The sequence below is a fragment of the Neopelma chrysocephalum genome, unplaced genomic scaffold, assembly GCF_003984885.1.
Source record: "Neopelma chrysocephalum unplaced genomic scaffold, ASM398488v2 Primary Assembly neopelma1_84, whole genome shotgun sequence".
Classification (NCBI taxonomy): domain Eukaryota; kingdom Metazoa; phylum Chordata; class Aves; order Passeriformes; family Pipridae; genus Neopelma; species Neopelma chrysocephalum.
Genome location: NW_020897746.1, coordinates 9,642,142 through 9,665,095, shown reverse-complemented (window position 1 = coordinate 9,665,095; position 22,954 = coordinate 9,642,142). Strand labels below are relative to the sequence as shown.

General features: G+C 44.2%; 2 protein-coding genes across 3 annotated transcripts in view; one reads left to right on the top strand and one right to left on the bottom strand.

Moving 5' to 3' along the window:
- FAM20A (FAM20A, golgi associated secretory pathway pseudokinase) overlaps nucleotides 1-8,672 on the top strand; it is a 19,387-nt gene extending 10,715 nt beyond the window's left edge. Inside the window, exons 8-12 of one of the 2 annotated variants that reach the window (XM_027691771.1) lie at nucleotides 38-147; nucleotides 492-573; nucleotides 654-713; nucleotides 3,764-4,052; nucleotides 8,563-8,672. In XM_027691771.1, coding sequence (XP_027547572.1) covers nucleotides 38-147; nucleotides 492-573; nucleotides 654-713; nucleotides 3,764-4,028 — 517 coding nt within the window. In that variant the 3' untranslated portion in view covers nucleotides 4,029-4,052; nucleotides 8,563-8,672. Of the gene's footprint in view, nucleotides 1-37; nucleotides 148-491; nucleotides 574-653; nucleotides 714-3,763; nucleotides 4,436-8,562 lie in introns of those variants that run through there. The other variant, XM_027691770.1, reaches the window with a different exon arrangement.
- On the bottom strand, nucleotides 6,270-22,954 carry PRKAR1A (protein kinase cAMP-dependent type I regulatory subunit alpha). Its single transcript, XM_027691772.1, has 12 exons — nucleotides 22,877-22,954; nucleotides 21,960-22,023; nucleotides 19,836-20,014; nucleotides 14,464-14,637; nucleotides 13,790-13,881; nucleotides 13,516-13,577; nucleotides 12,973-13,019; nucleotides 12,291-12,449; nucleotides 11,790-11,850; nucleotides 11,394-11,515; nucleotides 10,660-10,741; nucleotides 6,270-8,832 (listed from the first exon to the last, which is right to left on the bottom strand). Exons 3-12 carry the CDS (start codon nucleotides 20,010-20,012, stop codon nucleotides 8,660-8,662), a joined length of 1,149 nt encoding a protein of 382 aa, XP_027547573.1. The 5' UTR covers nucleotides 20,013-20,014; nucleotides 21,960-22,023; nucleotides 22,877-22,954; the 3' UTR covers nucleotides 6,270-8,659.

Here is a 22,954-nt window from a genome sequence, read left to right as displayed (position 1 = left end):
CAACTGTGTGAGTCTCCCCCTTCTCCATCTCCTGCAGGTGGGAAGTGAATCCTCTCTACTGCAACACAGTGAGGGAGATCTACCCCTACAGCAACGGCAACCGGCTGCTCAACATCGTGGACATGGCCATCTTTGACTTCCTGATAGGTATGATAGAGGGGGAAGGACATTCCTTCCATGTAGGCCTTCAGCATCAGTCTTCCTGCCCTCTCTCCCATGCCATGGAGTTTCTCAAGGCCATCCCTTCTGCTCCAGAGGCAGTTTGGAGAGGCTGCTGTCTCCCCACAGCCCATGTGGGGGCACAGGGCACCCCCCAGACTCACCCCAGCCCACTCCCCAGCAAGGTGAAAGCAGCAGCTCTGAGCATCTTAAACACTTCCAGCATGGCAACAAATATTCCATGTAGACCTGAAAGAAAACACAGGGTAGTTTAGAAAACCACCAGGTCACAGGCAAAGGGAAACTCTGTTCCTCTGTCTGCCCTTTGCCAGGGAACATGGACCGTCACCACTACGAAATGTTCACCAAGTTTGGGGACGATGGATTCCTCTTGCACCTGGACAATGCCAGAGGGTGAGGCTGCAGGAGGAGGGAGGGGAGGGGGGAAGGGGCTGGGCAGGCACTGAACTCTCTGCTCTTTGATTTATCCCCAGGTTTGGGCGGCATTCCCACGATGAAACCTCCATCCTGGCTCCGCTGTCCCAGTGTTGCATGTAAGTGCCAGCTTCGCCTTCCTCCCCAGGAATCTTGGTGTTCCCTCTGTAATGGGAGCTGCTGGAAGTCACCCAGGCCTGGCTCCATCCAGCAGCACAGGGAAGACCCTGCTAATCCCAGCCAAGGGGCAGGCTGGACGCTGAAGCATGGGAATACAAGTGGAAAAGCATTCACTGATAAACCAGGAGACATTGCCCATTGGATCAAGCCCTTCCAGAAGGGTCTCCTAGCATTTCCCAGCCCATCAACATGAGGTGCTATCAGAAAGTGCAGAAATCTCCATCTGAAATCCTGGTGGAACTTTGATGCAGTTAATCAAGTTTCCTCTTCCCACGGCGTTAAGGGGAAGCTCATAAATTTAACTATTCGAACCCTGTCTTCCCCCTTTATTAATTCACATGAATCACCAGCTGAAAGTGAAATTTAAGAGACAGAAAAAGCTGCTCTTCTCTGGGGTTTCTTTTTAGGAGATGTGTAACCTCTTTCCTTGCTGTACCTGCTCCAACTCACCCTTGAGGTGATAACTGCACTATCCCCACACACCCCTATTACTGGATCTAATTTTAAGAACTGTTATTTGCTCCAAGGAGCCTTTTCATTTATAATTGCAGGCTTGCAGTGAATCCTCCTTCTGAGCTCTTATTTTGTGCAGTTTAAAATTAACTCTGCCTCTTATTTTGATCTGCAAACTGTAACATCCACAGGTCAGATCATTCTCCCAGATCCACCTCCCAGAAACGGGCTCTTAATTTAATTCTCCTTGTAAAAGGCAGTGGTAAGAGAACCTGCAAGCTGCACCTTGTCATAAACCAACCAGGACCAAGAACAGCGTAAAAACAACTCGTGCTGCCTGAGGGAGACACGCAAAAACCTCTTTTCCCACAAGAACCAATCCATTTGGAGTGGGGGAGCATCCAAAAGCGCTTGGAAGGGAAGTCAAGAGGGCTACTTGAGTAAGCACACAGAGGCCACAAATTTCAGCCTGCCCTGACCTGGACACAGCCCACAGAGTCACCTCCTTGCTCCTACCCAAAGCCAAGCTGTGTACATGTAAGGAGGAACAAACTCCTCCAGCCCCTGCAGACAGAGGGAGCACTGGAACCATGGGGATGCTGAACAGCTGCTCCCTTCCCTGTTAAACACATCCATCTCCTTCCCAGCTGAGTTCTTCTCCAAGTCTGGCTTCCAGCAGATTTATCTGGTATTTTTAGCTGCCTTTCACAACTCCCACCCCAGCCCTTGTCCCACACGTTGGAGCCTGCAGGTCTCCTCTCCCAGCACAGTGAATGGCACAAATACAGCTGTGCCATGAGATGGTCTTTTCCCTGAAAGGGTCAAAACTCTCCTCGAGGCTCAGACAGGCTTGAAAACAGCCCCTACTTAACCTAATGAGGTCCCTGGAAGGCTCTGGGTGAAATCTTCAGCAGTTCAGCACAGCCACGGGGTCACAGCCGCCCCGTGGGAGCCGAGCGGGGCCGGCGGCAGGATTTCCAACTCACGCTCCTCTCCGTGCTCTGTTTGTTGTGCAACTGCTGCAGCATTAAATCAGCCTTTCCCCACGGGGTCAGGCTACCCCGTTCTCCACCTCCAAGCCCTGTCACTGCTGGGAGCAGAGCAAACACAGCTGGTGTTTACCCACAGCAGCTCCTCGGCCGCCGCGCTGCCTCGGAGGACAGCGCACAGATGCTCCTTCACATCTGCTCCCTGCACAGCCTCCTCTGGCAGCAGCAGCACCTCACAGCTGGGATTTGAAGCCTCGTTGCCAGCCTTCACACTTGATCAATTGATCATTTTTTTTCAGGAATATTGATGCAGGGGGATGATGCTTCCCCCCGTGGCAGCTGGTCACGGCACTGTCCCCCCTGCCTCGTGCAGGAGGCATCGCTGACCACAGGCACGCACCTCGCTCTGCTGCTCCCAATTTAGGTTAGATATTAGGAAAACATTTTCGTGGAAAGGGTTTTAAAGCAATGGAACAGCTGCCCAGGGAAGTGGTGGAGTCACCATCCCTGGAAGCGTTCAAAGAACGTGTGGATGTGGCACCTGAGGACGTGGTTTAATAGTGAACATGGTGGTGGCTGGGTTGATGGTTGGATGTGATGAACTTAAAGGTCTTTTCCAACCTTAACAATTCCATGATTCTCCCAAGCACGTGGTACAGCCCAGTGGCTGCCCATCCAGGCACAGCCACGACCCTTTCCCAAACAGCACATGGCCTGTTACAGCTGCAGAGAGCCAGATCAACATTCCCAATCAATGCCCTGGGTAAACAACAGCCACACAGAGGCAAATTCTAGAGCTGCCCAAAATGGATCTGACTACACCTTTTTTCCATCTGAAAATTCTGGCTTGGCTAAATCCAAATGGTTCCACAAACATGGACCACTTTGTTTCCAGAATTTAAAGGGCAATAATTAAAACCGCTGATTAATTCCAGTATTAGAGATGCTGAAGTCAACACACTTCTGCTGAGGATTAAACAAATGATTTCAGAATACTTAGTTTCGTGCCCAGAAGTGTTCCAAGATTGTAGCTTTTCATCCCGTTTTCTGTCAAAGGGAAATCATATTTAAATCTCAGTACCTCGAGGTGAAAAGTGACAGTTACATCAGTTCCAGGAAATACTTCCTCTGTTTCTTCAGGGTTTTGACAGAAGATATTTTCTCATTCATGCCTCTTCATTTACCTCCCCCTCTGCTCCCATCTCATAAATGTCATCCCTGGGGACATGGCACCACCCTGCAGGAACGTGAGGAGCTGATTTGTCTCTGACTCAGAGGAAAAACACTCACTACTGAGAACTTCAGTCATGTTTTCCTCTCTGGTGACAGAAATGAGCAGTACAAACACTCTGGAAAAACAAAGGAAGAAGCAGAGGTTTCTGCAAAAAATTTCATTTCCTTCCAAAAGGGAAAGATATTGTTCCAAAAATGTTTAAGTTTCCTCACCCACCTCTGCCCTCCCTCCTTCCCCTGCTGCCAGGGGGCTGGGTTTTCCTGGGATGCTGCAAGAGGTTTGCATTAAGGTGTCCAATTCCTTTTTTTTCCAGAATCAAGAGGACGACGTTGCTGCGGCTCCAGCTCTTGGCCGAGCCCAAGTATCGGCTCAGCGACGTGATGAGGGAATCCCTCCTGCAGGACCCCCTGGCCCCCATCCTCACCGAGCCCCATCTCCTGGCCTTGGACAGGCGGCTGCAGCTCATCCTGGAAGCTGTGAGGAAGTGCATAGACACCTATGGAGAAGCCACTGTGGTGGCCAACGACACCACTCAGCCCCAGGCTCCTGCGTCAGACAGAGCGAAGCTGGACACTTAAACAGCCCTGAACTCGTGCTCAGAGGTAGGGAAAACCCCTGCAAGGCAAGTGGCAGGGTTTAAAAGCTGGTGATTTCCACCTGCAAACACTTGCAGAGACTGGGAGGGGAAACTCTTCAGAAGATCCTCAAGAATCGCACTGGGCTCCTGTGCTGGTGCTCAACCAGAGCTGCTGTGCTTGGCCGGGGTGTTGGTGTGACTGCAGCAGATCTTTGCACCCCAAACACCAGCTCTGTGGTGGAAAAGCAGTGATCTGCTGTTCTGGAGTTGGTCCTGCCCTTGGGAGGGTGGGGGAACACACGGCCTTGGTTTGCTCAGCTTGCACAGGGATGCCGGTCCCGGTGAAGGACACAAATAGATCCGAGGATGGGGGTTGAATAAAGAGATGCCAGGAGCATTTTCCTCTTATTTGTTCTGTAATCAAGACTGTGTGTGAGAAAAGAGCAATATTACTTCACAAAGGCAGTGCCTGCCACTGAGACAAGATAACACATTGACTCAGCTTGGTCAGACCAAGGAGCACCTGCACTTACCATCAGCTCTGTGCTGCCTCTTGGTCTCTTCATCAGTGATCAACCCACTCCACCTCCATCTGTGCCTGTCACCCAAAGCCCATTGCCTCACACAGCAGTAAAACCACTTCTTTTACCTGTCTCGTGAGTGGAAGAGCCAGTCTGGGTTACAAAAGAGAGGCAGGTGTGTGTTGCCTTTGACCCCAAGGGAAAAAAAAAACCCAAGCCAACCAAAAACAACCCCAAAAATCAAACTGCTCTGAGACACACGACTGTATTTACGATTCAGGAACCCACCCATTCCTGGTGAAAACATTCTGCCAAAGGGGGGGGGGGATCTATCTCAAGTCATCTCCTTTTAAATCATTTAAATGATAACTTTAAAATCATTTAAGTTGTCATAATTCCCTGGAAAATAGAAACAGTGTCCTGCCCCCTGCACCCCCATGCATTTTGAGGAGATGCAATAGAAACTGGAGACCAAAAAAGTGTGAAGGGTTATCATAGGTATTTCAGTTTCCAGCTTTTCCACAGCCTCAATCAGAATTCTTGACACTGGGGACTTACAGACCTTTCCACTCCTGTGGACAGATGAAAATAAGAGGATTTAACTCCCTCTCAGCATGTTCAGTGTGTTGTTTTTTTCAGAACAGCACAATGAATTCCCAAAGTTTTATCTCCCTCTACCGGTGACTTTTTGTGCTCTCACCACACAGGACGAGCCCCAAATTAACTGATTGTTGTCAGGGGATGGTGACTGTTGGCTGCTCCAACAGGAAAAATGTGGCAACAGAAGACAAGCTTAAAAGTAACATTATAGTTATATATTGTATAGTTATAGTTATAAGGCTGGAAGTGGAGGTTTTCAAGTTTCACTTTAGGTGATAGAAGTTCTGCTTTCAGCCTGGGTTTTTTAGGTAATAAAAATCCTGGTTTCAGCCTGTTTTTTCTTCAGTCAAGGGGATGGGGAAAGGGAGGGCAGGGTGAAGGAAGCAAACCCATGGATATTTGAATGGCTGCTACACTAACAGGGTTGCAAGGTTGCTTTCTTCTCATTTTCACTCTCTTTTACATTATAGATACATTTTTAATGTATCTATTTTAATTTAAAATTTTTTAATTTCAGTAAAAATTTTTAATGTATCTTCAAACTCTGGTGATCCAGTCAGGATCCATCTTCCTCGGAGCTGGATGTTTAAAACACATCCAGTCTGAGCTGCTTCAGGTCACCACTCTTCAAATGTTTCCCTCCTTCATCACAGCTGAAAATCCCCCTCTTCCCCTTCCCACTGGCTGCCCACCAGAACTCGTCCATGATTAATCACCACGTGCTCCAAACCTTCATTAAGGGTTTTCAGAGATGGGAGTGGCCAATTTAGGGCAGTTTCTGAGCTCCAATAATCGTGTCTGGGCTGGGAATTACCAACTGGACGAGATCAAAGCAGCACAAGCGAGAGCTGAGACACTCAAACGAGACACACAAGGGCCTTCTCACTGCAAAAAATCAGTCATGCCAGAGCTCCAGAGGAATTCCCAGGCTGGCACATGGAGACCAAGCTCTCCACAGGCTCCGAGGGGAAGGTTCAGGACCTGGACTCAACCCTGTGGAGTTAACACCAAACTAATCCATTAAGCTGCTTAGTTTCTACTGCCTCATTCATGACACATCCTCTAAAGCCAAAGGAAAACACAATGCAGGGATGGGAATAAAATAAAAGAGACTGATTGCATTTAAGAATTTAAATCATTTTATTGCTTTACCTGCCATTAGGACAATCTATAACAAAAGGAATATAATATAATATATTAGCACATACAGTAAATCAGACTTATAGAGTCAGGTAACAATACAAAAATGGTCCTCTGGTTGACTATAGCTTCCTAGGGCAATAGACTTCATCAGTTTGCTGAAGATAGACTAGCAAAAAATTACTTCTAAAGCCCTGAATGTTAGCTAAGGCAAAACTATGCCAATTGTGGTTTCCAACATATTGAAATTGCACACAAAGGTAAAGCTATAACTGTGTTTAATATTTAACTCAGACTTAGCTGATTTATCTTAAAATCTTGTAGGTAAAACTACAAAAGGGAGTAAACAGCAAGCTAAAAAGATGCAGTAGTGAAACTTGATTAGAAAGCCTTATATAAAAAAAATGTGCATTTTTTTTTTCTGTGGAGCTCTAACTGGTTTACACAGTTTTTGGTGCTTTAATGTAACACAAAGAACACATATGAAGAAAAAAAAACTGCAGAGAGTCAAAACTAAAGAAAAATTTTTTACCAAAAACAAAGAAAACAAAGAACCAAAAAAAAGGTAGCTTTTGCTTATTCCTTAAGGACTCTGGCAGAAATCCTCTACTCAACATCTCCTGAATAGAGAACTCAAAACCACAAGCATTTCAATCCCCTTCCTGGGATTTCAGGTTCAGAAATGCTCTGAAACCTTTTGTAAAGGCTTGATACCTTCAGTATTATTCTGCATCAATGAGCAGACTCTTCCTGATGGGAGAATGTTGGATTTGAATCCCTATCACCTCAGAAAGGAAATAAAACGAGGGCTCCATCGTTAGAGTAGTTGCACAACAAATGCCAAACTGCTTGCTGTCACTCCCAAATACAAACCTATGCTACTTTATATAAATTACAGTTTAAAGGAAACCTTAAAAATCGCCTACAGTTATTGAACCGTGGAATCCAGTAAAAACTTTTGGGAAGTCTTGGTGCACACAGAGTAATGGAACACAAAGCTGGGAAATACTGAAATACATTTAAGACTCGGCAACAGATTGAACTTGGGGAAAGAAAAAAAAAAAGGGAGTATGAAACACGTGTGGTGGAAATTCCATAAGCAAGAAAAGAAATCCAAACACCTCTTGGATTCAAACTAGGTTTATAATAAACCATTTAAAAAAAAAAATGAATTGACAGGTTTAAAAACTTAAAACAATGGAGTGTTGCAGGAAAGTTAAAACATTCTGGTTTTCTGCCTCACATTCTCTACCAAGAATGATGGATCTCTACAGACCAGCCACCTGCAACTGATGCTGGCCAGAAATACTCAGCATTTATTTTCCCTGGTAACAAAGGGTCACCTGAACTGATGATGATTATTTTTAAAGTCAACTGAGGATTAACAAAACAAGTCACAGGGAAAATCAAATGTTTGCTTTCGACTTCTACACCAATCTAAGCACTCAAAACATTACTAACAGCTGGACAGCTGCACATTCTTACACCAATCTATGAACTAGAGACCAGTCAGGCATTGAATGTAACATTTGGTTCTTGCCACTTGGAACAGGAAGAGTTTTAAATGGCAAATTTATGGCTGAAGGAACAACAGGAGAAAAAGATCAGGTGCAGCAAGTCAGCAAATGAATTAACAACTGCAGTAGTTCACCAGAACTATTAAACCTTGAAAGCTTTTGATTTACACTTGACAAAAACAGAACTAAGCAATCTTAAACCAGTGGACACAGGTACAATTATACTGGTAAATTCCAGCTGTGGCTTTCTTAGCAGCTGATGCCTCACGATTGAACCCAGGATTACAGTACCCAGAAAATGAAAAACAAAAAACAAAAACAAAAAAAAAGAAAAAAAGAAACCCAGAAAACCCCAAGCCCCAAGAAGCTCAATTACAAGGGCAAGTTCTCATGTGAAAAGAAATACAGCAGGTGATGACCACAGCCTTAAAACCTGTCCAACAATTTGAGAAACACCTTTACAAGGATTCTTTTCCCCTCCCTTTCCTATCACCTCCTTACTCTATGGCAATGGCGTGGTGCCAGGAGGTCTCTCCCTCGCTGAAGCAAGGCTGCCCTGGCCTGAGTTGGACACTGGTGCACAGAGAGAAGCAAACGTCTCCATAGAACTTTTGCTATTAATTTAATGGGACAAGAGAGCACAGAAATAATATGCCCTAAATTAATGACAGTGCCATGATAAGCAGTTAATTTTTTTATCTTTTTTTTTTTCTTTCTCTCTCTCTCTCTCTTTTTTTTTTTTTTTTTTTTAAACCAGACAGGAAGCTGCAAAATGCCAGTGGCAACGTGGCTCTGCACAAGGGAAATAAAGCAGTCTGCATTCGTGAAGCATGGCTTGGACAGGGAGGAAGGTTTCAGACAGACAGTGATACAAAACTGTTGTACTGCTGGATGTTCCTCTTGAGAATGTCCGAGCAGGGGCCCAGGACACGCTCGAACCGGGGCCGGTCCAGCTTCACACATTTCAAGGGGCCACGAGCGACGACTGTGGCAGCACGAGGACGGTTCATCAGCAGAGCAATCTCACCTGGGGCAGCAGAAAGTGTGGACAGTGTTACAAACCAGCAGGCAAAGAAACCCCCCTGTTGAACTGCAAACTGCAGGGAAGGTAATTCCCGCTTCGACACCGAAGTGTCTGTGTAGTCACGTTAAAAGCAACTGTTTAAAAGAACTACGTGATGATTTTGTTATTAGTAACCCTGTCCACGTTCAAGTCTCTCTGAAGAAGGCCTAAAGAAATTTCAACACTGGTTCTATCTGAGAAAAGGTCATGTTTCAATTTACCACGTCATTTTCCCAGTCAACAAGTAGTTATTTTTCTAACAGGTAAAGTATGTTACTGCTCGGTTCTGGTATTTCTAGGAAACTTAGGACAACACAACCATGGTATTGAAGTAAACAAACTAACAAAAAACCCACTAATGCACAAGACAGAAGCCTTTAAGCCACAGGTGGCCAAAATAAAGAATTGGACTTCACTGTGGGGCTGTGAAAGATGAGATACTTGAAGTCTCACTGGATTCCCATTTCATAAGTTTTGCACAAATATGCCAAAAGCTTTGTCTCAACTGCTAAACAACATATTTGGAAACGAAGCTTTCAACAAGCCCCTGTTTCTGTTGGTGATAAAAACCCCCAACATTCCCAGCAACAGAGTGGAAGAAAGCACAGCAACAACTTTTGGGTTGGATTGTTTGTATTTAAGCAGTTGAGCTGGTTCTCTTCATGTTCAGGACTGAGGAGAGAACTCAGTGCTTCCTGGATAATATGTTTGCCTGTGTTATCAGAAAGGATGTTCAAAAGAAATGAGAAAAAAACCTTTTCCTCTGTGCCCAATTAAAGCTCCTGAACTCATTGGCCTCCAAAAAACAGGCTTGCAAAAGGATAAGGAGGTTCTAAGGGAGAGTTAAACCCCTGAGGGGACAGCTCTGCAGCACCTGAACACCATGGCTGGGATATTATTTAGTTTAGGAGTGGGAAACTCAAGAGAACATCGTGGGAAATATCAGAAAATACTGAAATGACATACACAGAATGAAGTCTAGTCCTAGATCCTGAGCTAAGCAGAGCTTTGGGCAGAGCCAGTGCACTTGAGTCCATCCCACTTCAGGCCTTGCAACAGACAATTTGCTGATTTTATCATCTAAAGAGCTGAAAACCTGGATAACCAAAAGGTTTTAGCAAGGGGAAAGAATACTAAGGAGAGAGGAACTACCTTAAACATGAGGAAAAAAGTTAGGGGTTTTGAGAGAGGGGGGGACAGGGCAGTATTTAACCATTAAATAGTAGGTTCTGCCCAGGTTGTTTTCTGACCTGGAGGAGAGAAGGCTAAGGAGGGAATCTGATTATCTTATTGCTGTCTTCTGCTACATAATGAGTGACTACAAAGACAAACCCACACTGCTCCCTGCACAGTGAAAGGCAGAGAGAAAGCAACAAGCTGCAGAACAGGAAATTCTTGTCAGGCATAAAGAGAAAAAAACTCTTCACAACACAACTGGTTAAACAGCAAAAGAAATTGCCCAGAGAGGTTGTGGGATCTCCATCCCTGGAGACACAACAGACTCAACTGGACACAGCCCTGAGGAGAATGATGCAATTGCAAATTTAGCTCTGCTCATGGCAGGGAGGTCAGACCAAATCACCACCAGGCCTCTGCTACAGAAAAGTACTCTGGAACAATCACATCCTGTGATATGTGTGCACACCTGAATGCCAAGTGACTCTGGTACTCACCTGACACTGGGAGAAATAACAAGAGTCCAAAGAGGTAATTAAGCAAATCCATCTCATCTCTACCATCCCCACAGCACAGGTAAAATGATGTAACCACAGTTGTCCCTATGGAACTCACCAAAGTAATCAGAAGGTCCCAGCCTGCCCACTTCCACAAACTCTTCATTTTCTGACCGACGCTGTAGCACTGCAGCTGTGCCCTGCAACAAACCAACCACAGCAATCAAACAGCTGGAATTGTTTCATTCCAATAAACCCCAACATTAACTTCAATAAACTGTTTCATTCCAATCAACTCAAAACACTGAATTCCAACCAGAATCAGCTGCTTTGCAGAAATGACTGTTCCAATGCCTCAGTTAAAAAACCGCTTCATAGTCCTTGCACAGTTCACCCAACTGCTCTATAAAAGCAGCTGCTCCTTCCTCCTCTCTAAGTATAAAATGTCTTGGGTGTTTACATGTCCACAGCACCAATTTCTTCCTGGTTTTCCTCATAACAGTAAGAGTATTATAGTATGACTAGCAAAAAAAAACCCCAAAAAAACAGACAAGACAATGAAACCTCTAGCAAGATATTAATGACTATCTAGAACAGGTCTCTACTATGCTGAAAAATTAAAATTGGTTTCAGCCAGAAACTTGTTGCTTTTTTCCTGGAAGTGCCATTTGTAAAAATAGCAAAGCTAAATATAAGCTTTTGCATGTCCAGCAAGAAGATATTTCTTTAGGGATCCTCTGTAAGGACATTCTTGTGTTTTGTTCTTCTCCAAGTGTTTGTTTAGGGACAGAATTAAAAAAAAAAGAAAAGAAAAAAATCAAGTTCTGAGCTTTTAATTTTGACCTCACTTACCTCCAAGATAATGAAGAACTCATCTCCTGGCTCTCCCTGGACCACAATCTTCTGCCCATCCTCAAACTGTACCGGTTCCAAAGCATCAGCTACAGTGAGACGCTCCCACTTGTCCAGAGATTCTACAGAGTTAACAGCTCATTAACAGAGTGTCTTCTCAAGGCACAAATTACACTTTTTGCTCTGTATTTATACAGAGGTCAAGGTATTTCTGGCTACATTTGTGCATCAGATATCAAGATCTGAATTAAGAGTCATCTTGGATTGATGCAGAAAAGCAGTACAGGGTTTGCAGCCACTTGTAATGAATAATCACAACAGCCTGTAATCATCATAATGTTGGGTAACAGCTTCATTACAATTTATTCCACTTTAGACAAAAATCTTCTCACTTACCCAATATAGATACTTTACTAAGGAATTTCTCATACATATTTCTCTTCCTCAAAGTATTTCCCTACAAAAAAAAAGAAAAAAACCAAGCACACAAAGTAAGTTTTCTTTCTACTTCAAATAAAACTCAGGACAAAAATAAATTTAAGCAGACATACTGCATCCTGTTTCACAGACCCCCAAACCCACAAGATTAAGTGTTTTGAAATTAAGTTATTTCAGTAATGTTTCAGTTGAGCAACATTCATAAAGTACCCAGCATTTACTGCAGCCTTGTTACATTCTCACTTAATACTGCACTGGTATTGTTTTGCTCACTAATGCAAGATTCTCCCTTGCCCTGTGCCTGAGGGATGCATGTTGAGTAATCAGCTTTCTGATTACAAAAGAGATAGCAGGATTTGGAATAAATAATTCCAGCAAAGGACAGGCACAGGCAGAAGGTCAGATGACCAGCATAAGTCAACCCAAAAAGCATAATTCCAGGTTCTGAAGGGTACTTGCCATCAGGATCCTCCTGTAGCTGTCTCTGTCGATGCCCCACAACTTCACGTTCGTCTTGGCTTTGACGGTTGCAGCACGAGGGGTTCCATAAATGAGGGCAAGTTCTCCAAAGCTCCCACCCTCACCAACACTGGTGGCCCACTCACTGTTCACATAAACCTGAAAGGCAGAGCATCCTGTGGTCAGAGACACCCCAAGTCCCTCCTGCCCTCTATTTATAGCACAGGGAAATTCCCACATCTGTACACTTGACCATTCCAGGGCTTTATCAGCACTCCCAGCACCATTTTTACTTTCATTGTTTCTCTTACATCACGTGCACAGACTCTACACATGGGAACTCCTGAGACTCTTTCATAGGAAATAAAATCCCAACAAGGTCTCTATCAGAGAGCTACAAATTAGCTGAACTGGAAAATAAAAAGCCTGTCCCACACCTCAGCCAGACTCCACCCTGCACTTGTAAAACATTTCTATTGTGTCGGTATCCAAATCATTCATTTTCCAACCCAACCCAACTCACAGTCTGTGCAGCCAGACTGAGCCATTAAGGAGCAAAATAAGCTTCTACGAGTATGAGAGAAGCTGCTAAAGGCAGTACCTGTAGAAAAGGCCTGCAAATATCAGAGTATTCTTCTGCTAAGAATGAACATATCATTAATAAACTACCAATAATGCTTACATCCATTTCTCCTTGATCAACAACGTAGAAGTTATCACCTTCATCACCTAAAGAAGAAAAAAAATTGAATACACACTAAAAGGAGTAAATCTATGCAAACATTCACATTTCACAGAACTGTCATCTGTGACAACTGTGATGTTTAGACTCCAATAAAGTTGACACATTTTTGCACAGCTTGCAGGGTGAAATTTCACATTTTGCTGCTTTCACACTCCTCTCAGCCCTGTGAAAGGGGACATCTACTGGTATCTGGGAGATCAGCAGCAATTCCAGGAGTACTGGATCCATAAACTGACATAACATGTTCTACAGAGTCATCAAATGATATTCCCAACAGATAATATATGCAATGAAACCACATCCTCCTATCCTTGCTCTACTCACTTCAGTACGAGCTGTGCTTCAGGGAATACAAGAAAGGGTCACTGCAGCCAGATGATGGTTTTGTATTCCAAAAAACCCCAAAAACTAACAAGAGCACCAGGCCAGAGTCTGCTCCCCATCCTTAAATCATTCACCAGTGCAAACCCTGTGACTTACCTTGCTGTATGACAGTCTCTCCTGCGATGTAAGTGACAGGGAACATGGCATCAAAGATGTCACTGAAGAAGAGGAATCCAAAATTAGACAAAAGCCTGGACAACTCCACACATTCACATCCTCCACCTGTACCCCCCCACCCACCAAAACTGCTCCTGTAGCCTCTGTATGGTTACACTGACCATTGTCTGGGCAGTTTTGGACACTGTGACACATCCATTCTGAAATCTGCCCTTCCAGAAACATTTTTAACACTCCAAAGATTCCCTCCTACCTTCTTTCGTTATCGTCGAGATGGGTGAACAGCACATTCTTCTCAATAGCTTTTGCCAAAGCAGCCATAGTCTTATAATCTTTTGGAATAACCTAGGACATCATCAGAAAAAAGCAACTGATTCATTTTTTCATGACAAATTTGTGCATTTCACAAGGTAAATAAATTATTTCAACTGCTACAAAACACTGGTTGAGTACTTCCAGTTTCTTCCAAGCACTATAGATATAAACCCAAACACAGTCAATGCTTACAGCCAGTTTGAACACCATGTAAACAGAATCTTCTATTATGTTATGCATCTGTAAAAGCATCATCTCATGCTCAGTTTATAAGTTTTTTTGAAAAAGGACAAGTATCTGTTCAACCAGTGTTTTCCTGTGAACAGCAGCAAGTCTGCTCTGCCATTAGGCCAAATTTATGTCAGTGCAGCTGTTGAAACACTTTGTTTATATATATAATATATATATGTACATCTAATTATATATCACTTCAAAGGCAACAGGTCTAAGCAATGCATAAATGTTTTAACTGTAGACAATTTATTCCATCCACAGAGGTCTGCTTTTTATTTACTTATTTATTTAATACTCTGGGTAGAAGGTGGGTTCAGATAAACCCTTGGCCTGCAGATGTAATTCTAAAAAAAGCAATTCTAAAAGCCTTTTAGACACCTTTCTAACATAAGATGCAGCATCCTCTTCTGTGTAGACTTCTGCACTGATGGCCCCACGTCGTGATCGATACTTCACCACAGGGTTCAGAGGAGGAGGAGGAGAGATTTCATCCTCCCGGGAGTCTGAGCGAGAACCAGACTTCAGCTGATTCAACAACTGTTTTGTTTCCTCCTAAACAGGAAGGGAGACATGTTTGTGTCACTTAATCCAGCAAAGAAAAAAAAAAAAGGAAAAAAAAAAAGGCAGTCATATATCATGTTCCAGTTTCTCCTGCCAACCCGAGGGAGCTTCCTGTGTACTATTATTCCCACATTAAGGCAAACAGGAGACTGCAGCATCCAAGATCAAAGGCCTTTCAAAATAGATGGTGGATATGCCTCTCATTCATAACAGTCATGTCACAATGGTGTTTCTTTCAGTAAGTCATACTTAATTTATTAAACTGTCAGTGTAAACAAGTCGATTCTACTTTCTGCCAAGACATTGGCATCATCTTTCTGATGAAGACACTCCCCAAATGCTGGAGGCACCTCCCCAGCTGCAAACCCCACAGTTCCTCCCTCAGCTGAGAGGTGTTGAAGCCTTTTGAGATTTGAAAGACAGAGGAGCAATTCCTCAGAAATCCATGTTACACGAGAAGCTTTTGAAACAGGTCGAGTCATGGACCAACTTGATACTCATTAACCAATGTTTATTTTAGAAACATGAACAGCACTTACAGAAGAGCTGGAGGAAGGATGCTGAAGGCCAGACTGGGATTTTTTTTTTTATGGAAGCCACAGATCTGTCAACTTTGCACAACATTATATGTTTTCCTTACTTCCCTCAGTTACCTGTCATGTTGTAGTGATACTGTAGAAGACCAGGGTACTTACAATAAAACAAAGTCTAACTTGACACACAGAAATTTGATTCTTCAGAAGATTCACCTTAATCAACTAAAATCAGATTAAAAACAAAATCAGCCAACCCTGCAGTCAGAGCATTTGCACCATAACAGCTCAGATGACACTCCCAGCATTAGGAAACAAGAGTTTTGGGACATTCTGTAAAAGAACAAGGAGTCTTCTGTTCTCCAAGAGCTCCAGCCCTTGTAAAAGCTGGGTTTGTCCCAGCGTCCTTGATCCCAGCTGGGCAGAGCTGCCTGGCTCCGGAGGTGCAGGGAGGCCATGGATAACAACACCACTCTGAGGGAAGGGCCATCAGGAAACCATTCCCGGATTTACATTCCACCTCTCCCGGAGCCAAGGAGCAAGTGCTGCTCCAGCGACTCACGTTTCACTTCCTGCTCTCTGCCCATTGATAAAATGGTGCCACATTTCACCACGGTGGGAGCAAAAAGGTATTTTAGAACTTGTTTCTATCCTCTGGTTTTAGAGGAACAAGTCTCGACAGAGACGAAATTAAAAATAGCCTGAGCAGTAATACGTGTTTGGTTTAAACTGCCTCTCCAGAGTGGAAAACACCATCAACCACAGAAACATGTTTGTTCACATACACAGAAAAATGACACTTATTTAAAAAGTGAACACCAGCTGCTGTGTTTTTCCCAGTATCACAAGAAATATTAACTATTGTGATGGGAGATTGAAGCACTTCAGCAGCATTTAGACAGGGAGCTGTGTATCCAAACACTGCTCAAGAGGCTCACCAGGGCAATGCCCCACTCAGGGGCAAAACTGCACTGACAGAAAAAATACAACTGGTAACTTCTGCCTGATACAAAATTTAACATTAACATACTTCCTTTTAGTATATTAAGGTAGGGCATGGACACAGAAACAAGCTACAGGTGGGTAAGAATGTATTGATTTAGAATATACCTGCTATTCTAAGTAACCTATTTAAACACTGACCAAGAGGAAGGTTTTCCCTGAATAAGACAAGTCACAGAATAGAATCAGAAAATATGGTGAAAAAGATCTCCAAGATCATCAAGTCCAAACACCACCACATCAACTAAACTGTAAATCTCCAGATATTCACATTATACATTGCAAGACTACTCAGTGCCATGGAGTGACATCCTAAAATCTCATTGTTTTCGTCTTTTGAAAATATGCCTCCTATAATTTCTGATACTAAACCACATTTATCACACCACCAGATCAGAGAAAAATGGCAATAGGACCTGGTGAAAGAGTGGCAGTTGTTACTCTCAGTTCCCTTCGAATTCAGCCAGTGTTTATGAGAAAAATGTGTTTGTTCAGGTTTAGAAGCTCCTCAAATTAAACACACAGTGGACAAAGGCACTCAGTTTGCTCTGCACTGACCAGTATAACCATTCCCAGGACTTAAGATTTAGTAATAAAGTTGGTCTATTTATGACATCCAAGTTTAGATCCTGGCCTTTCAGTTGATGAAGCAGTTCAAAGTTTTAGTGTCAGTGATCACTAAATGAAAATTTTATTTTTCCTGACAAGTAACAAATATGCATTAAGTTTATTTAAAATATTACAAGAAAGTGACACTTCACATACTCATATTGAAGCCTATCAGCTATTGAAGAAGAGCTTCACAACTTCAGAATTACACTTTACACTGTATAACCTGCAAGTTGTCATTACACCACACACAGTCTCAACTTCTTCTGGCTAATCAGTATTTAATTTATATCAGCTCTCCACATATTTAAAAAAACTTCAAACATTCAGAAGCTAAAAAAGCATTTGGAAAAAAAAGGTCTGCCCTTAATTCACAACTGCACAGTACATCCTTCTTAATTATCATGTTTTGCAAAAGAAACACTTAGGAAAATGGGAAGATGCTCAGATTGGTATCTGTGGAGACACAGCAGGTGGTGGGGAACAGGTACAGTGACTCCATGTCAATCATATTTCCTAATTCCAGCTTTCTCTAAAGCCTAATATACACATAACTGTACTGCACATATGCACTTATTTCAGAGGACAATCATGTCCAATATCCAGGATTCATCTGCCAGGCTGTACTATTGATCTCTACATTAAATTTCCATAGCTCAAGCTACATTACACAGCCAAGCCCTGCACTGGGGAGCTATTAGAGCTTTTAGCATGTATTGGTATTACCAGACATTGGCACAGCAAAAAAAAAAAAGAGGCCTTAGTCCACCAAACCAGATAAAATAAAACCATTTATACAATCAATGTGTGGTAACTGGATTCACCTAACAGCTCTCATAACCCAGAAGAGGATATTTGAATTCCTGTAGTAGCTGTAACAACCTTGGAGGCAGCAATTTTAATGTTTCTGAACAGAAATTCTAAAGTGTGTTTCAATGTCTGCGACGTATTTTAATAACATGCCAGTGAATCAGCTCTGTTTGTGTGCAGTGGGAGAGATGACTTGTCAGGAGAACAGAGGGAAAATAGCAGCCTCACTTCAGCTTTCAATGGTGTTCCCTCAAAAGTCAATCTTGAAAAAACAGACTGGATGAAACTGAGGTGGAGATACAGTCAAACAGCTGAACAGATTTGGAAAGCACATTGAAAAGTTGCTCTGCTTTAATAAAGATGTGACAGACATGACTTCTGGAAGGTGAGGCAGATTCAGTTTCAATCATTTTTGCTCTAGCAGAGCTAATTACTGGGTTGGAGTTGGTTAATGAGAGCACTGAGCATTTGTGCTTTCCAGACACGGATGTCGGGGAGTTTGGAGCCAGCACAGGATGTTCAGTTCCGTTACTTGACAGCTGGGAAGGTACATTTTTACCTGGGTAAACTCACACCAGCACATCAGGCTGGGGTGGGGAAATCACCCACAGAAAGCTGCAGCAATTTTTAAATTCAAGAAGAAAAATGCTCCACTTTCACTTGTAGCTCCAGCTGCACTGGTGGGTTGTACAGCCCATGATAACAGACCCTGACCAAAATTGTAAGAGCGATTTCAGGGGAAAAAACATGACTTAACCAGTTTAATTTTCAGCTTCCTTGTAGCCTGATGGAGTACACAGACAGCCAGTTTGCACTAGAATAAAATCATCAACTTACTCAATTCCAGCATATATGTCATTAAATTCAGAGCTGGACTTGTCTTGCTAAAAGAAAAATTAAATTTCCTTCAATCTTAAATATTGCATGTTGATCATAAATCCACTACACTTTATATCCCCCTGTATGAATTGGTTTACAATTCATTCTAAGTACAGTAATGCAGTTTACTTTTTAAAACTTTGTATATCAATACCTGTGGTGATGTGCTACAAATTATTAACCTGTCAGTACTTCCAAACCCGAGAATCCAAGATGAGAAAGGAGGCAATGGATTTTTAGGAACCTAATGATTAACTGCTGCAACTACACACACACAAAAAGAGAAAGTGAGAGCTTTTGTTCACTTCATAAGCAAAACATTCCTCGAATAAATTGTGGTTATAGCAGGTTAGTTTGCACCTTTTGGTCATTTTCTAGTATTTACCTTGAAAACTTCCATTAAAACACAATTTCCACTACATATATTTATGCTCTCTAGTGTTAATGTCTTTTATTCACATCTACAATTAGCAATGACCTAGAAATAAAAAAAAAAATATGAAAAAGGTATAACTCCCATGTACAGCAAGTACTGAAAGCAGCACTTGCAAACACTGCTGTACAAGGTCACAGCTGCATTATTTACAAATCCCATATTCTGAGTACAGTCATTGCATCCAACCTTTCCTCTGCACAAGACTTTAAACTTCCCATTTCCATTGCAGCTTCTTTTCCTATCTGCCTGGATATCAATATACAAAATTAACAGCTCAAAAGAATGGGAAATCACCGTTTCAGCTGTGAATGGTTCCCATTCCCAATATCCCAGAATGCTTAAAACAACAACAACAACAAAACCACCAAAGAGATCTCAGGACAAATGCATGAGGAACAACAAAGCAGAACACTGAACTCCCTAGAGAAGGCAGGAACAGGCTTGCTCTTCCAGAGATCTGGAATGCAAATACTCCCATTTGACTTCACTAGGCCTGGATAATACCACTGGCACCACTTCTGTGCTCTACCCCAATTATTGGAAACCAGTTGTCCCAATGTAAGAAGCCAAATGACATCAGCAGTGTCCATCCAAGGTCAAACTCCACAGTCATCCAGCCACAAACACCCTCGTGCAGGCTGACAATCAGCTCCTATGAGTAAGCACTGGACTGGCATTACATCTGCATCCCAGCTGGATAAGTCTCCTTGTCAGATTATGCTCTGTCCTACATGCTTTGGTATGACAGAGGTGTACAAACTACTGGAAAACAAGATTTCTTTTCCAAAAGCACCATTTCCAATTTCAAACAGCCAGCACACAGACACTGGTCAAATCTGCAGCTCAGCCCCTAAAATCACGAGGATAAATTTAAATTCAGGTTGTTCCATTCTCCTTCCCTCCCATCCTGTATTTTTTACCTTCTCCAATCTTTCAAAGTACTCTCTGATGAATCCCATGGGTCTTTCAGGTCTGACTGTGCATAACTGTACAATGCAATCCTTCAGAAGCTGCTGGATGTTGTGTTTTTGGATGTAAAGTTCACATTCCCGAAGGCTACGCTCCTCCTCGCTGCTGCTGCTGCTGGAAGCTGCCATTGCTGAATGGAAGAGAAAGAGAAGGTTAAATAACCAGTGGAAACAAAGATGCTGCTGCCTAAAAGAAAGTTATGCTGCGTTATCTTGCTGATATCACAGCATAAAACCACCTTTACCTGCCAGAGCAGTAACTAAGCTAAACTGTGAAAGAAAAGGCTGGGAACTTATTTAGCACCTGGAAAGAAATCAAAAAATCTGGGGGCTCTACAGCCACAGCAGGAAAAGCATTTGGTTGAGCTGAAAAAGGTTCAACAACCCAACAACAAGCCCTGTGAGCACTCCAAGGGAAGATTCCACCTGAAGTTTCTGCTGCTTAAACTGAGTATCTTGTAGGGCTGGAGGATCCCAACAGAGAGGTCTGTGTGGGGTCAGGGGGATGGTGGCCAGGAGAGAGGTGGGTGGAAGCTGGAAATCTGAGAGGCCAGAATGGCAAGTATTCGGAAGTGAAACATGTTAAGGTTGAAGCCAGAGCCAGTTCTCCAAATGCCAAGGCAGAGCCTGCTAACGGAAGTTATGGAATTAGAAGCATCACTCCTAAAAACCCCCTCTCCGGTTTAAACTGGTCCCTCCTTCATAACTTATTTCATGGATACACTGCAAACCCAAAAATACTTTTTCAACTATAAATAATGAAGAGTACAGCTTTGAACACATCTGTGATGGTGCCAGGTTTTTAAAAGACTTTATGGAGGCAGCTGAGACACTTCCAAAAATGTTTGTAGGCAGTTTCTTCCCCCCCTTTCAGGTTTGTATTGGGTTTGGTAGTGGGGGGGCTACTGGGGGACTTCTGTGAGAAGCTGCTGGATGTTTCCCCCATGTCCCATGGAGCCAATTCCTGATATCTCCAAAATGAAACTGCCACTGGCCAAGGCTGAGCCCACCAGTGACAGCGGTAGAGCCTGAGATAATGTATTTAGGGAGACAGGGAGAAATGGATACTTCAGCTGGAGAAAGGAGTGGGAATATGTGAGAGAAACAGCCCTGCAAACCCCAAGGTCAGTGCAGGAGGTGCTCCAGAAGCTGGAGAAGGGATTCCCCTGAAGCCCATGGAGGTCCACAGGGGACAGAGATCCACCTGCAGACTGTGAAAGTCCAGGGTACAGAGATCCACTTGCAGCCTGTGGAGGTCCATGGGGGAGCAGAGATCCACCTGCAGCCCCCAGGGGTCCATGGGGGACAGAGATCCACCCACAGCCCGTGGAGAAGTCCCAGGATGAAGCCCAGGATGCTGTGACCCCATGGGAAGCCCATGTTGGAGTTGGTTTGCCAGCAGGACCTGTGACCATGGGAGGGAAACCACGCTAGAGCAGTTCATGGAGAGCTGCAGCCCGTGGGAAGGACTCCTGCTGGAGAGGTCCATGAGAGGGACCCCACGCTGGAGCAGGGGAAGGTGTGAGGAATCCTCCCCTGAGGAGGATGGAGCAGCAGAGATGACGTGTGAACTGACTGCAACCCTCATCCAAGGGAGAGAAGAGGCAGAGAAAATTAGGAGTAAAGTTAAGGCTGGGAAGAAGGAAGGAGGGCAGGAAGGTGTTAGTAAGATTTGGCTTTATTTCTCATTATCCTACTCCAATTTGATTGGTTTAATTTATCACCAACTTCCCCAAGTCGAGTCTGTTTTGCCTGTGATGGCAACTGGTGAGTTATCTCAATCCATGAGCCTTTCCTTATATTTTCCTTCCCTTGTCCAAATGAGGAGGGGAGTGATAGAGCAGCTTTGATGGGCACTTAGTGTCTAGCCCAGACCAACCAACCACAAGGTTATAGAACCATTTTTAAACATATATTTACATATATATATATAAAAACATACATATATGTGTAAATATACATATATATACATACAGGCATTTCATATTTTTTTAATAAGGAAATTAACACTGTGAGATCTAAAGAAACAGGAAAGAACTTCTCAGGGCATTTTTGATGAAATACAAAGAAAGTTACCTGGTACAGGGACCGTGGCAGCAGCTTATTAATATGCAGTAAGATATGTTGATCCCGGGATCAGCTTTTGAAAGGGGGAAAAAAAGGGATTCAGTCAAAACATCTTTGAGAAATGACAAGTCACCGAAGGCACATCACGGGTTTTATCCTGCTGAGGCAGCAGCAGAGAAACTCAGGGCACATAAGGCAACACAACACCGTGGCCCTGCGAATTCTGCTGCTGGAGATTACGGAGTTAACACAGAATTGCCAAGGCTTCGGACAGGTTTCATTCCTGTCACATCTAATCCCTGCTCAAGCACATACACACGTGTATTTTGTGTTGCATAAACACTAAAAGCGTGGCCTTCACAGGGGCTGAGAAAGAGCCGAAAACTTCTCCAGTGGCTCCTTTTGTCTCGCAGGCTCGCACTGAAGGTCAGCGCTAATTAAACAGCCCCGGGGACACCCGGTGACCGCCTGCAAATCACACCCTGCGAGCAGCACACGAGCCGGGCAACCCCGGCACAGAAAACAGAGTATCACGGACAGGATGAAACCTTCAGTGTTTCTACGAGGCATTTTTTTTTTCCCTGCTTATTCCCAAAGCTTTCCCGACCCCCCCTCCAAAACCCCACCGGCGCGGCTGCCCAGCCCAGCCCAAGACCCGGGGCCTCCAGTAAAGCCCCGACAAGGCTCCCCCCGAGGCGAGGGGACGCAGAAAAGGGGGACACGACCGGCCCCGCGCCTCCCCACAGCCCCGGGGGGGGCCCCTCGGCCGCGGGGCCGCGAAGCCGCCGCTGCCCCCGCGCAGCCCCCGGGGCCGCTCCCGCCCCGCCCCAAGGCCGCGGCCGCGCTCTCCGCGCCCTCCCCGCCCAGTTCGCGTCCCCCCCCCGGCCCATCCCCGCCGCCCCCCCGGGGTCCCTCCAGGCCCTCACCGGCGGCGGCTCCGCGGGGCCCCCCCGCCCTCACGGCCCGGCCCGGCCTCGCTGCAGCCGCGGCACCGGAAACCCACC